The sequence below is a fragment of the Peromyscus eremicus genome, chromosome 8b (assembly GCF_949786415.1).
Source record: "Peromyscus eremicus chromosome 8b, PerEre_H2_v1, whole genome shotgun sequence".
NCBI classification, from domain to species: Eukaryota; Metazoa; Chordata; class Mammalia; order Rodentia; family Cricetidae; genus Peromyscus; species Peromyscus eremicus.
The window spans coordinates 13230496-13245781 of NC_081424.1; the positions used below are offsets into that span (position 1 = coordinate 13230496).

The 15286-nt window shown below is 46.8% G+C and overlaps 1 protein-coding gene across 7 annotated transcripts in view; it reads right to left on the minus strand.

The window, feature by feature from the left end:
- Fyn (FYN proto-oncogene, Src family tyrosine kinase) overlaps nt 1–15286 on the minus strand; it is a 197006-nt gene that overhangs the window by 33332 nt on the left and 148388 nt on the right. For 6 of the 7 annotated variants that reach the window (XM_059272534.1, XM_059272531.1, XM_059272528.1 and 3 more), the window contains 5 exons: nt 14684–14780; nt 7676–7774; nt 5032–5135; nt 3983–4132; nt 1356–1520 (listed from right to left, as the gene is read on the minus strand). In XM_059272534.1, the coding sequence (XP_059128517.1) occupies nt 1356–1520; nt 3983–4132; nt 5032–5135; nt 7676–7774; nt 14684–14780 (615 nt within the window). Of the gene's footprint in view, nt 1–829; nt 986–1355; nt 1521–3982; nt 4133–5031; nt 5136–7675; nt 7775–14683; nt 14781–15286 lie in introns of all 7 variants that reach the window. The other variant, XM_059272529.1, reaches the window with a different exon arrangement.

Below are 15286 nucleotides of genomic sequence, written 5' to 3' on the forward strand. Positions count from 1 at the left end.
ATAGTAGCTAATATATACACATGCATGTCTGTGTACTTCCATTATCCATTTGGGCATCTATTTATGTGTCTGCATGGTACCTGCTCTGCTTCAAGCACTTTGATTACATTAACTCTCTTACTGTGGATTATACCTGAAGACCACACATACCTGTTTATATCCTTTTAGACTGTAAGGAAGGGAGATCCCAATACTTTGTTATTATTTTATGGAGAGATGTTTTTGGGAGGGATCTAAGTCTGTGGACTGTCTGTAAGCAAAGTTGCACCTGACCCTGAGGATTATAAATGCCATCTCAAGGGCCCAGTGCAGTTGGCATTACTGACAAGCAAATGAAGAACGGTGTACATGGATCTAAGATCTACAAGGAAGTTTAAACGTGTCTGATATAATCCTCAAAATAGTCCAGTGGAGCAGCTATGACTCCGGTTTAACAGATGAGGAACTGAGGCTCAGAGGTGTTAAACAGGCCCATATTTATGCTTAATCATCCAGCAAGGGTTTAGACCCAGGCTTGGCACGCGAAAGGCCCATGACCTTTCTCTAGCTGCCCCCCACACAGCATCTTACCGTCCCACTCCACAGGAAGAGAAAGCACCACACTCACAGCGTGTTGGCTTCCTGTCTGCAGGCGCTTAATGAACCACATGAAATAGGACAGATGAACACAGCAAGGTGCCACCACATTCTGCAAACCCGGGCTTGACGCCCACCTAGTTACACAGGTTAAGGGTCTTGGTCCCAATGGTCACATATGCATTTCTGTTCAAAACTGTCCTTTTCATTGGCTTTGAGATGCAGCCAAAATAGAATGTGCCCTCTGCCTTACCAAGCCACACTTCAGCGAAACACCCCTGCCCCAGCTTCTTCTCCAGAAACAACGAATGACGTGCAACTTCCCAAGCATCTTTAGCCAATCCAGAAGTTTGTGGGGTACAACTTGATGAAATCACAGTTAAGTTAAAACACAAACCATCAGCTTTCTCTACAGGAAAGGGAATTAATAAAGAAAACACAGTCCTTATAATCCAGAATCATGCATGCACTAGGAAAGATGGAAGGTGACGTGCCCTGAGGGCACCATTCAGCCAATATCTGCAGCTGGAATGCTGGGTAAGACACTCTGCAGGTTGGAATAGTCCTTCCACCAGCGACAGCGCAACCTCAGCCATCTGCCACTCTTGCTCTTTTCGATCTTTTTGAGAGATTCCAATTTTTTTAAAATAAAAATTGAATAATTCAAACTGTCTGTCTTCCAGGTCATAAAAAATATCTTTATTGTCACCTTCCATCTTTGATGTTTGGGATTTCCCAAACGAGGAAGCTAATAAAAGAGTAATTGAGTCTCAGCATACCCATCCATACTTCCCCAAACTGCCCATTTCCCAGTCTCTTGATCAACTGCAGGGATTCTCGAGGGATCTCCCAGACATCTTTGGTTTTGACAGACAGATCGGTAAGCCTTGGCATCCCTTTGTGGCAGGGGACTACTAGGCGGCAGCAGAGACCTGCGGCTCTCTCTGGAGGAGCAGGGCAGCGGTGAGGGAGAGAAGGGCAGAACATGTAACAACAGTTGCACAGGCCACAGGAGATCCGACAAACACAAGCAAACACATTCGCTGGAGGCGGAGGAGGGCATTTCAGACGTGGATTTTGCAGTTCCCCTGGCATGCTCCGTATACACAGGTGCAGAGTGCTTTGGCTTCTGTATACTTTAGTCTAATGGACCAGCATACATATTCTGGAATTCTGAAAATGCCCTTGCTAATTTCAAAAAGTGCATACATAAAAATAAAACATGTGACTGTCCTTTTCCCTTCTGATATCTAGATGGCCTAGGGGTTGAAGGAATCTCCCTGGTACAAATGTGTTTAAAATGTGACTTGATCACGGGAGCCTTCCACAGAACTCTGGTCTGTTGGTGAGCCTCAGGAGCACACCTGGCCGCGGGCAAAGCATGTCACATGTTCTTCAGGACTGCTTTGTCCTGATTCTGGTCTACCGTCCTGTGTGCTTGCACAGCTTTTATGGGCAATTTTCCACTAAAAACAAACATGAAAACAGAACCTTTAAACAGCTTCCTGCCTATAAAGTAGGAGTCTGGATTCCAACGCAGAGTGGAAATTAACACTCACAGAAACTCAAGGACATGAAAGACAGGGGAACAGAGCTATTGCTCGGGTTACTGGGAGGTTGGGTTTTCCTCCTTCCTTTTTGAAAAGAATATACCTCTGAGAATCTAGCAAAGGTAAGGGGGGATCAACTAAATGTCAACAGAGAGCAAGCCCTCAGGGACAGATCAAGCCACACAGAGCCTGGACTGACAGGCGGGCAGAGTCCTCCATGTCCCTTGAAGCACCTCCGATTCAAGCACAAACTTGGCTGCCTCTTTTCTGGGAACTCTCAGCTTCTTTTTCACTTTTCTTTTTGATGGAATCTAGTTCTGAGATGTTTAGGCAGGAAATTATTTATGTGTCAGCATTTCAAAGGCATTCTACGTGCAAGAGGGAAAGAGGAAAGAGGAAAAGCCAATATAAAAACAAATCTAGCTCAAGACAGATTTTTTTTCCCTGAGATTAAAAAACGTCTATTGTTCTTCATATCCGCTCTCTCCTTCCAGCTTTATGATGTTATTAAGGTGCCCTTTCCAGCACACTATTTTCAAATGATCCAAACCCTGGGGATCCTGCTGATGTTTGCCTGTAATGAAATACATTTCAGCATTTGAAAAATCCTTATAACACACAGGCGTTTTGTGTATATCTCTGAAGCTCAGGGAGATTTTCTGCTCCATTTCTCTCAATATTTCATTAGAATCCATGTAGAGTGAGAGAGCTAATGCCTGAATCATTGGCTACTCACGTACTGTTAATTTTTTCAATTGCTCATCAATGGCCAGAATCAATTCATAGGCATTTCTTATTGTTATTTTTAAAAGACTACATTTTTTGTGCTAAAAATAGCACAAATATTTTTCAATGTGGGGTAAAAAAGCTGGGTGTGGCTCCTGCCTGCAATCCCAGAATTCAGGAGGCTGAACCAGGAGGACTGCTGTAACTTTGAAACGTCACCTTGGGCCACACAATGAATGCTGGGATACCTACGGCTACAAGTGAGACCTTATCTCAAAGGAAAAGAAAAAAAAAAGGGGGGGGGGGTCGTGTGCACTGTACAGTGGGACACATCTGTTAACCAAGGAAAGCAAGCAGAGCATATTAAACAACTGCACATAAAGCTACATACTTAGATAAAATGCACGCACATATACATATATCCAATAACTAAATTGCCAAGAACAAAAGAATGCTATCACTTGGTGTGACGACAACCTAATCTTTGTTTAAAGTCATCACAACAGCTGGGTGTGATGGCACACACCTTTAATCTCAGTATGTGGATCTCTGAGTTTGAGGCCACCAGGCCTACATAGTGAGACCCTGCCTCAAAAAAGAAAAGAGAAAGTCACAATAGAGGTAATAGAGTGCTATGGCCATACACATAAGCCTGGGTGGGAAGCAGCCTGTGGAAAACTGAACGCAGAGTTACTTCTGCTGACAAACGGTCATGAAATGCAGGGATGTGTGTGCATCCCCACTTGAGGGCGAGCGTCAAGGGCTGTTTCGTGTGAGCCTGCCCAGGGACAATCCTTTCTCCCTTTCCTTTGACAGTTCTGTATCACAGGAGGGCAAAAGGGAAAGAACCTGCAAGGATTTTTATTATAAAAACAAAAACGACAACTACTTTTAAGATTTAAACTACTGCTTTCTACTTGGGGGAACCTCTGAAAAACACACGAGGAAAATGCTATCTGTGTAGAATAGCAACAGAGCCTCTAGTTCAAGTCTGACGCCAGGGCGTGCACAGCAAACAGCTCTACTTAGGGACTCCATAAGCACCTGGGATCTCCTCCTTTCCCTTCCCGGATCTGGGCCCACCCACTCCTTTCAATGTCCAAACGCTGAGTGGTTAGAATTAAGGTTACCTGAGTAATGTTGTACAAGCTGCTGAAGAGTTTCAAACTGGGCCCGGGTTGTGATATAGTATCCGCCATTGTCAAGCTTGCGAATTTTATAATGTTTGACATGGTCTCCTTTCATATCATCCCAATCACGGATGGAAAGTGAGTAGGCACCTGGTGAATAGGCAAAGCATTAGCGGGGTCAATCACCTGTGATTGCCAGTCTGTTTCACAGGTCTCATTTATTTGACTATTCTAGTAATTATCAAAAGGACACACATGCATGCATGCACACACGTTTACACACATACACACATGCACAACACACACATACGAGGGGGGAGGAGAGAGAGAGAGGAGGGGCGTACAGACACACACACCATCTCTACTCAGTCACAGGACAAAGACAACCCTTGTTGTCCTGCCAGTGTCAGAAGATGTCAGCAACAAAATGACTCTACTCCTGGAACTAAAACTTCCCAGCTATTTTTCAGAGTTTCCCTTCAGCTTCTTGTGTTGTCTAACACAGCCCAGACCAATCACACCGGGCAAGGTTAAGAGCGGTACGGGACTCGAGGTGAGCTGGTCTCCTGCTTCATTTCCCAGGGGTACCTGAGAGGTGGGGAGGGTGAGGACCGAGATCATGGAGGAACAGAAGGTGGGCACAAAGGAAATGAAGCGTTGCTCCCCTGAAAGGAAGCGCCAGAACTCTGCTGCCGACACTTCACAGGGACAGGCTACAGTGTATGGCACACGGAGCCAGAGACCACCATTCCTTTCCCGTTGACCTACCTCCTCCTGTGGGCTCTAATGAGTTACTAACAGAGGGAAGAGGGAAAGGAAAAGACACCGTAGAGACACTGGCACTCTAGCAAGACCCGAGTCTGAGGCAGGGATGCCGTCTGCCATGCTCCAGAGTCATGTCTCCTGGAGCGTCTGCAGTTCTAGAGTCTTCAGGAGACAGGCCGGGCTGTGCCAGCTAAGACCCTTGTGCACTACAGCAAAGCCTTCCAGCCTCAAGACTAATCCATGGACTTGAACGACAAGGCAGCTGCGTCGTCTCCAGCTCTTACCTTTGGTGGTTTCGCTCTCGCGGATAAGAAAGGTACCTCTTGGGTTTCCAAAGGACAGGAGCTGCCGCTCAGCATCTTTCCGGCCAAGTTTTCCAAAGTACCACCTTTGAGGGAGATGGAGGGAACAAATAAGGCCACCTGTGACTGAGCAAAGCAGCTTTTCCTCCACAAATTCCTTCTCCCCTAATGTTGCCCCCACTGTCCCCAACTGTTTACTTTTCTAGTTTCATTCAGTGCCTTTTCAATCTATCCCTGATTCTATCCTTTCTCCAGCTCTTTCATTCTTAAAGAAAAACACCTGATTTGAATCGTGGGTTGTTTTCCTTCCCTTTAGGACGACAGGAACGCACATGTGTGAAAAGTGCCACCTGCAGGCACAGAAAGAGAACCTGCCACCTTGTTTGAAATGCCACCTGCAGGAGATGCTTCCGCAGCTCAGCTATGAGACCCTTGATTTCTGAGCATAATTACAACTCCTGGGAAATACCAAGACGCAGCCTACTAGAGAGACAGCTCATTAATCAAGCATTATTTTTAACAAGAAGCTCACTCAGGATGGATAAAGAAGGAAGATGGATAACATTTCCATTCAAGCTCCACTTATGAGAATTCTCAAGAAAGGAAGGCAGCTCTAGCCCTGATCTGAGACGACTGTTGTCCTTGAAAGCCCGGCTTGCCTGTCTCATCCCGCCCGCAGGTGTGAGGGCTCAAATTATCAACGAGCATTTACCCAGCACCTGGCCTGGGATCTGCAGCCCGGCTGTCTTGGACACAGCTGCAGGGACAGCTTACTGCACAACTGAGATCTGTGCACAGTCAATGAGCATGCCCGGGAAAATGAGTCAGTGGGGTAGACATTTTACCATTCCCTTGCAGCAAACTGATGACTCTTTTGTGCCGTGGTAGGAAGCCTCAAGTCACCTCAGGATCTATTTTTATGTGTCTTTTGTCTCCTCACCTGTACTGCCGAGCCCTAACCAGAGCCGGGCAATTGGTTCACATTTCAGTACTGTGTTGTAGATGTAAGTGTACCAAGGGCCCAGGGAAGAGTTTTGGAGCATTCCACTAGCATCTGTGTGTAGGAACAAATTTTAGGATGTTTAACTACGAAAGCATGCAGCTTTAAAATTGACAGTCCATCACACCTGAATGTAGCTAATAAGTTCACTATCTGTCCTCCTGTGAGGGAAAGAATTTAACTGAAGAAAATCCCACCACTCCAGCTGTCTGGTGACTTGAGAGGTGCCAACATTTTCCACAATCCCAGTCTAGCAATAGTTGGTGTGAAGGACATGACACCAATTATCTGTGAGAAATGTCTTTCTTGGTTATGTATCAATAACTCAATTAGGATGATGTGTAAAATAGTGGGGAAGGGGGCTTGGAGAACAATGGAGGACACCTAACTAAACAGTACTTTAACATAATGCTCATTAATTGCACACGTAAAAACCATAGGCTTTATTAGAAAAAGCTACCCTAACCTAAAAAACCTAAAATATTAAAAATCCTTATTATTATAAATATGACTTAAATACGTAGCCAATGGGTTTCCAGTTAAATCAAAGTAATGTTATTCCGTAATGAGTTTTAAATTCTGAAAAGGCATTGGAGATATTTACAAATCTGTCCTAAAATAAAAATTCAGTACCAATACATGTATTTACTGATAATGAAACATATTAATAAGGAGGGGAGGGGGAGAAAAAACAGCTCAGAACCACTGGGTGCTGGAGAAGCGGAAACCGATCTCCTCAGTACAGTCGACACACAGGAATTAGAGGAGACACTGATCGGACCCGGGATTTGGCTAGGGTGACCAGTCTAATCCTCCTTGCTGTGCCTCAACAAATCCACAGCAGAATTAAACACGAGAGCTGCAGGTTGTGTGCACCTGACTTTCTCTCCCTTTCTAGTGGGCCAGGTCCCAGGGCTGGGGCCGAGGCCAAGTTCCTGAGTTCGGGACATCACTGTCCCTCTCCTCTTGCTGGCGTCCTACAGATGTCTCTGAGAGAAGGAACAGCCATCAGTCACTCATCCTTTGAGAAGCCTGGAGGCTCTCAGCACTTTCCCTAAACTGCCTCACGTGGGAGAGTGGGGCCGAGGGACTGCTAGTCAGTGTCTGTCAGCCGTGAGAACAACCGAGACCTCAGGCAAACATGACCTGAAACCCACAGCTGCAATATTTTCCAAGCTGTGGGACTTGCTGTATGTGAAATACTTTTTCCTGGAGCCAAAAGGTATGTCTTGTCAGGACTCTCAAAGCCTCCTGGCTTACTCTTTACTAATTATTTGCCTCCTCGGTGCCTGGGGAGCAGACTCAGGTGCACCGGGGCTCTCAGTAATACAAGCTGCGGCCGGCGTCTCACCACGTTCGTTTGTAATCTAGAGCAAGTTATTGGGTTTTCATTTAGGGCACTCATGTAAGCTTCTAAATAAGAAAATGGACAGGCTTAAAGGAAGGGATGAAGCTAACAGTGTGTTCCAGAGACCTGACAGAAATCAGAGGAACACAGCAGCATTGTATTCTCTCAACCCTTAATCACTGGTGAATTTCTTCTCTCTCCTGTGCCACGTCACTGGCATTTTATTGTGACAATTAACTTTTCAAAGCAGGTAGTTAGAGAAAACAACAACAACATACTCTTCTGCCTGGATAGAGTCGACTGGAGCCACATAATTGCTCGGAATGTAACCAGTTTCCCCCGTTGTCAAGGAGCGGGCTTCCCACCAGTCTCCTTCCCTGCAAAGGAAGAAGAGGAGAGACGTGACTGCATCATCCACCGATGGCACTCTGCAGTCAGATTCGATGCAGCCGCCAGCCCTTGGTTGTGCAGTTCTGCAGTCTTGCTCCCCTTCTGGAGACTAACACCGGCCCTAAGAAGGCCAAATGGCTTACACCCCAGACCACCCTGACCTGAAGAAGCCAGGGCTGCCTCTTGCCTTCTGGGGAAATTACGCAGCTGAACCGGTAGTGCTCTCTAGTGTCACAAGGCTCTAGGTTCAAACCCAGCAGACGGTAGAAGCAAGACTAGAAGTTCAAGGTCATCCTCCAGGCCAGAGATCCTAAAACACACACTTTTTCATGTAGGGCTACAGGGAGCATGTACATGCAGGAAAAGCGATTTTCTGGGTAGGAGGTGAACTTGGATGAGGTGTGTGTGGGAGTACACACTGCAGCCTCAGCTTACTTGGGGAAATCTGCAGACTGTTTGGGGGGAAGGGAGCCTGTTAGGAGGTGCAGTGAGTGATGGATGGATGCTTAGTGTACCCATCTTGCTTGCTCTTAGGAAAGTGGGAAAACATGCTTTCTGCAGGTAGAATGATCAAGAACATCGTGAGACAAGCTTTCCTCAGACACTTTCAATTGGGGGTGATTCTATCAACACTCGTAACTTTAGCCTGCTTGAATGTGACAAAGGTGGGCCAGTGCACAGCTGGACGGCAGGAGCCGTTAAACTCAGAGGGCAGTGAACGCTGAGGCGTGGCAGCAAAGTGCTCAGAGAGTGTGAGGCCGGGCTGCATGGGGTGGGGGTGGGGATGAGTGCGGGAAGGTGGGTGGGAGGCACTTTCAACACTCAGTTTAAAGTCACTGTACACAAAGGAGGTCTTCACACGCTTGGGTTCATGCAACAAAGAGCAAGGATGGAGTGTGAGCTTCCTCCCATTAACAACGGGTGGGCGGAAGGTCGATGTGTGGAGGTTAGCTGCGACTCTCCACCAATGAGGTCAGGAGCGGGTGGGAGGGCAGGGTTGCCCTCCAGCACATCAGGCCTCTCAGTCTGCGACTATTACAGATGCATCACCTCCTTGCCTTCCTTTAGTCCTTGGAAATAACAAGAGAAACCCCAGGCCTTTAGTTAAAAAAAAAAAAAAAAAAAAAAAAAAAAAATCGCCCTTTGGCTGGGCTCTGTGGATGCTCTCAGCCAAGGAAGAACAGCATAGGACTAGGGAAGCATTCTCTCCAACCTGCCTCCTGTTCAGCTGGAGTCTTTTCAGGTTCCCTACGATGACACTTCTGAGCAGGGGTACCAAGGAGCAGTAAGTCAGGTGGGGTTTTAGAAAGTCACAGAAAAAAAATGGTGACTAGTCCAAGTGGGTGTGGCTGTGGGATGACAGACTCATTCACAAGAAACCGAAGTGCTAGTAAGGTGTTGTGTTTGTTTCAAAGATTTATCTTTTGGAAATATTATGTGCAGGCATGAGTGTGTCTGTATGCAGCTCTATGTATATGTGAGTGGAGGCGCCCCTGGAGGCCAGAGGTCTCTGACTCCTGGAGCTACAGATGGTTGTGAGCTGATGTGGGTGCTGGATACCAAAACTGGGTTTTCTGGAAAAACAGCACGTGCTCTTAACTCCTGAGCCTCTTAACTCCCGAGCTACCTCTCTAGTTCTAAAGATTTAAAAAAACTTGTTCCTTGGCTAGGTGTGGTGGAGCACACATTTAGTTCCAGCACCTGGAAAGCAGAGGAAGGCTGATCTCTGTGAGTTCGAATCCAGCCTCGTCTACACAATGAGTTCCAGGCCAGCCATGCTACATCATAGTGAGAGCCAGTCTTGAACACACGTATTCCTCAGTGTCTTATTTAACCCTATTAAACAAACAGATCAACCACAAGAGGGATATTGTAATTCTACCCAGAAAGCCCTTTAATTACAGCTCAATTATATCTACATTCTTTGAAATATTTATATATATCAAAGATTTTACATAGATAAAAATACCCGAAGAATCTAAGAGCCATGCCATTTTCCAAGCACATGGAAGTCTACCCCAGCTACAACCTGTACTTGTGCCCCTCCTCCTCGTACTCAACTCATGACTTGGTACGGGGTGCTCTGTGGCAGATTGCTTGCCTGGTGTGTCCTGGTTCCGAAGCCCAGCACCACAGAAATATACACAGTTGTAAGTCTAGCATCAAATGTATCTGTGAAGTTATGCTAACCATTATGTGTGTTTAAGAGAAAGGCTTTGGAAACACCACCTCCACTTGAATAGTGACAATCTTTACTGCTCTGAACTTCCACTAGATGGAGACATTTCATCATTAAAAAAAGCATCCACTGGCTCCTCACTGCAACCAGTCCCCCAACCTGGGAAATGCTCCAAAATGGCGAAGAAAAATCAAGTGCTTGTAACACAGCTTACTTTCTAATGCACAAAAACTGTTATCAACTTAGTTATAATTGAGTTAAGGAACAGAAAGGCTAGCATTAATTCTGGGTGATGTCAGCATCAATGGGGGCAGGAAGCCAATACATCTTGCTGCAAATTGGGACAAGCCCAGTTTTATTCAGGTGATTCGGCATTAATGAAGCAAGTTCCAATTTAAGTTAGTATGACTTGCTGTTTGGTGTAGGCCCCTAAATAGTTCATCACACATTAGAATTCAACAGTCAGCCCTTAATGCCACAGAGTTTGTACTTAGTCACAAGAAAGGTACTGGCCCCTGGACTTCTGTTTTTGGGCCAGCCAGGGTCATTTTTTTTTCTTCTCTATTCTCTGAGCAACAGGACAAAGACTCAACGCATTACGAGGTAAATGTCACATCTTGAGGCAGTTCCCTCCCACTTTACTCTCACTGGGCCTTGAGGAGTGGTAAGACTCAAAACAGCTACCAGAGGTTATTAGGGAAACAAATAAATCTCTGCTTCATATACTGTAGCACCAATTCACCTACAAATACCTTCTGCACATGGTGCTGATTTGGAGTGGAATCTCTAATATGGCCCTTTCACTTCTGACTTGATCTACTGTAGTTAATCATTATTAGTAAATCTGCACACGAGAGCATGTGTGTGTGTGTGTGTGTGTGTGTGTGTGTGTGTGTGTCTACAGAGGCCAGAGGTTGATGCTGGTGTATCCCTCAATTGCTCTCCGCCCCTCACTGACCCTGAAGCTAGTTGATTCAGCTGGACACTGGCCAGCGATTCTCCTGCCTGTCTGCTTCCCCAGCACTCAGCTTTCTGTGTGGGCACTGGCGGCTGGACTAGGTTCTGGGCCTTACCTTCTGAGCCATCTCCCCAGCCTATAAAGCTGTACTTCTCTAAGTTGTTCTTACAGCAGCTTTTGTATTAATTCACACTTGGTGAGATACTGTCTTATTGTTTTGAATCAAACTCACAATTTAACCCCTGACACTGGTTGAGAATGACTTCTAAGTTTTTTTTTTGTTTTGTTTTGTTTTTTATAATAGCCTCTGTTTCTCCATTCCTGTCTCTAGTCCTTAAAGTCCCTCACAGGACTGTGGCTCCAGGTGCTGGGAGTCCTTGGATCCCGGATGGAGGCAGGAAGTGGCTTTGCCAAGAGCAGTCAGCCACGGAGTGAGTGCTGGATTCTCCCTGTGTTTGCCAACTGTCCTTCTTACTTGGAGAGAGCCTCTCTGTAACAACTTTGATCACATCTGGATAATAATAATTTTTTTTTTTCTCTGATGGTGACGGAAAAGAACTTTCAGTGGGTTCTGGGCAGTGACTTCATCCGTGTAAAATACTGATTACATTTTAAGGACTTGCTGTTTCGAGATGTTAAATCACTAGTTACCAAGTGTGAAAACAGGGAATTAAACAGGTGAACTTAAATACAGCGCAGGATGAGCTCAGGCCTGCGAAGGCCTGAGACGGAACACTGAGAACTACCCTCCAACCTGTGGGCACTGGGCGCAGCCCTTCTGAGCACGGCCCTCCCTGGACATGCTATGGTGGATGAGGGCCTCTTGATGGGGGCGGGTCAGAGGGACACACAAGAGGGTGGCAGCTGCTCCCAGGAGAACAGAGCCCCACCCTCTCCTGTCAGTGCTGAGAGCCAGGGCTGGGCAGCGGGGGAGGGAGGCCCTGTGCCATCTGCTCTCTGTGGTGTTTTGTTTTTCCTCCCTGGTTTCCCTGCCCTGTTATTACCCCTGACTCCAGATACCGCTGTGCGGTACAAACCTTACTTTTCTTTTCCATAACCGTGAAAAGGGGCACTTAAATGGCATGGAGCACGAAGAATTCCATTCTTAAAGGAAAAGCCCCTTTGCAATGTTCTCTTCTGGGAGAACAGGGTCAGAGGGCCACAGGACTCTGTAAACATTAAACACTATGTATTGAAATAAAAATACAGAGTGGGATAGACTGCGTCCTCCCCTTAACCATCTCTAAAATTCACTTTGTTGATATTGTAGGTTCTTTCTGTAACAGAGGAAGATGCCAGGGATTTGACTTGGCTGTGACCAGCATGCCCATGCCCTGCAACCCGAATAGAGACGCCGTCACCACGAGTGTGCTCAAGGGCCACAGCTGCACATGCTTCTCTCTACCCCTTCTATTTCTTACTTCCGAGGCCTACAGAGTTTCAAACTTCTAGTTGACCTTGCCATTTGAAGAATATTGTACAACTGGGGAGGTGGATATAAACCCAGTCAACAGACTGTGACAAGAAGCATTCATCTGGGAATCAAACTAACAATAAGCGATCACAAATGGGAAGAGATCAAAGCCAAATTCCCTCTCCGACTCTCCAGCCAACGTTCTAACTCTTTTACTGGCAGATACTTGAGCTACGGTGGACGGCAGCAGCCGGGCTTTTCCGGTCCCATCGGACACTGCACTCGGAATTCTGAACCTTCATCTCCCCCTGGGCTTTGCCACCTGCCAGGACGGTGCCCTCGGCTCCCTAACCTGTGCCCTCCTGCTCTCAGATGTCACCTAACGACTGCGACACATCCTGCGACAGCTGCTGGGAAGAATCAATGACAGCAATTGTAGCAGCACATGGTCAGCACCCAGGAGCTTTCCATAACCGGCAGCTGTTTACTATGACATTCCTGTGTCTGCAGGAGGCAGATGTGGGGCAGGCAAGGCTCTCATCGTGGGTGCTGGTTGCACAGACATGCTTAGTTTGTGAGAATACAGTAAACTTGATGCTTGTGAAAAACTGTGGTAAGATACATATAGCACAAATGTATCAATTTTTACACTTTTCCGTGTGAGTTTGCAAGGTGGTAAGTTAGTAGTTACATTGTTATACAAGCATCGCCAGGCATGAGTCTATGCACATTTCTGCATGTATTTCAGTAAATTAAAAAACAGCACACAGGTACACCTCTGTTGGGGATGACAGTGTTCCTAATTTTAAATGTCCCTGGGGTTATGTAGACAGTGTCTCTGGAGGTATTGGGGTTTACTAGTAAAAGTTGGTATGTTCTCAGTGTACGGGGCTGAGAGCCAGAGGTGCCCCCAGGAAGGAGACAGGCTGCAGGTTACAGGGAGTCCTCTGTTGCCATACCCCTCCTCTTTCCTGGGGTGTTACCTCTTACCTCCCTCTCTATGTTCATCTTTTTAGAGGAAACTGAAGAGCCAAGTTTCAAACCCTTCAGCTACCACGAAATCCAGCTAGAGGAGAAGCAATCAGACTTGGTGGCATGAGCAAGCTCCCTGACGTGCCCAGCCCCAATGGCAATCTTTCCCAATGACTGGGGAGCACCTCTCAAGACCCTTGAGGGGCTGAGGCATGGCTCTGCCATTTTCTTGGGAGCCTGGATTTCCTGCAGTTCCCTCATCCACACACACTGCCTAGAACTGAGAGAGGTGATGTTTTAGAATCTAAGGTTGATCCACAGCGGCTCTTCCTGGGCAGGTAACAAGGTGGGACTAGAAAAGGATGTCACCTGTACCCCTAAGTTTGCCTGCTCTGTTTACAGTCCTTCCTAGTGGTCACATTACAACACACACTTTGTAGCCATTCTCCTGTGGGTGAAATGCTTCTGCTTTCTCCTTACAGTGCACGGACACTCAGGGAACCACCTCCACAGGCTTCACGGTTGGGAAAAGTAGAGGACCCTGTTGCTGGCCCCAAGTGTGAGGCCGCTGCCCGTGCCCACAGCTGAAATGTGGAGATAATCTCATGGTAGAGAGCATGTGATTTGGGCAGCCAAGCCATGTGCCAGTCATGAGAGAGATGGGGGGAGGGAGGAAAGGAGGGAGGGAGGGAGGGAGGAGGAGGGAAGACAAGAGAGAGAAGACGAGAGAGAGAGAGAGAGAGAGAGAGAGAGAGAGAGAGAGAGAGTGTGTGTGTGTGAGTGAGTGAGTGAGTGAGTAGGGGAGTGGGGGAGTGGCTGGCTCTTTTAAGGCTTTTTCTAAAATGCGAAAACAGGACCCTGGGGCTGGAGAGATGCTTGGTGGCTAGGAGTGCATGCATCCCAGCATCCTGTCACAAGCCCATGACCTAGTGCTGTGGGGGTGGGGTAGAGACAAGAGGATTCCTGGGGCTTGCTGGCTGCTAGCCATGCTGAAGACCAGGAGATCCAGGTTCAAGGACAGACCTGCCTCAAAGTGACAGAGGCCACCTGATGGCTTCCTCTGACCTTGATGCACACACTTGCACACCCCCCTCATACAACAGCAGCTTTCTCATAGACACAGTATACACACACAAAATTAGGAAATAGATTCTAAAACAGACTATGTTCTCTGCTGTAAAAAGTCCTTGAGCATACAGTGCCACAGAATACTGTACTTTCTGTTTAACCAATTCACTCAGGCTGTATCGCTATGAACTAGTGAACCCGGTCAACGTTCTTTCCTTATCTTCAGCTAGGAAATGTGTTTGTCACAAGAACCTTTCCCCAAACCAAAAGGCAGTGTGCTTCACCTCCCCCGATCCCAAACTTACGAGCTGTTCAGTATTTGAAACTTTTCTCCTTTGTGAAAACTCAGGTCGTCTTCCGTCCGTGCTTCATAGTCATAAAGAGCCACAAACAGGGTCACTCCTGCCAAGACGAGGAAGAACATCGTTACTCAGGTTACTAATACTAACAATTACATCTTTGCTAAAGTCTCATCCTTAAAAATCTACATTTACTTGGCATTAATAAACACCAAGTATTGTAATTAATATGGGATACCGTGGCTAGTTATACCATGGTCTTTGTAGAGGGGACATTATGACAAAAACCTGGAATTGAGGGATGCCTCATTGTGCAACTTTGGGTGGGTACTGGGGAAGAGGTAGGGTTCTGACTGACATGCGTCTGCAGCACATACTGCCACCCATGGTCCCCCACCCACTGTCCCTGGAAGCATGTATTAAGGCCTTGTATTTAATCATTCAACTCCAGCACACATAGCAGTGAATGAACAGGAAACTTGCCCTGTGGCCTGGGGAGACTTAGAGACACCTCTGTAATGGTCACCCCAAGCGGAAGACACACTGCCCTTGGTGCCTGCAGCTGTGGCCATGGCTGTCAGCTTTGAGGTCCCACTGCCAACGCTTCCT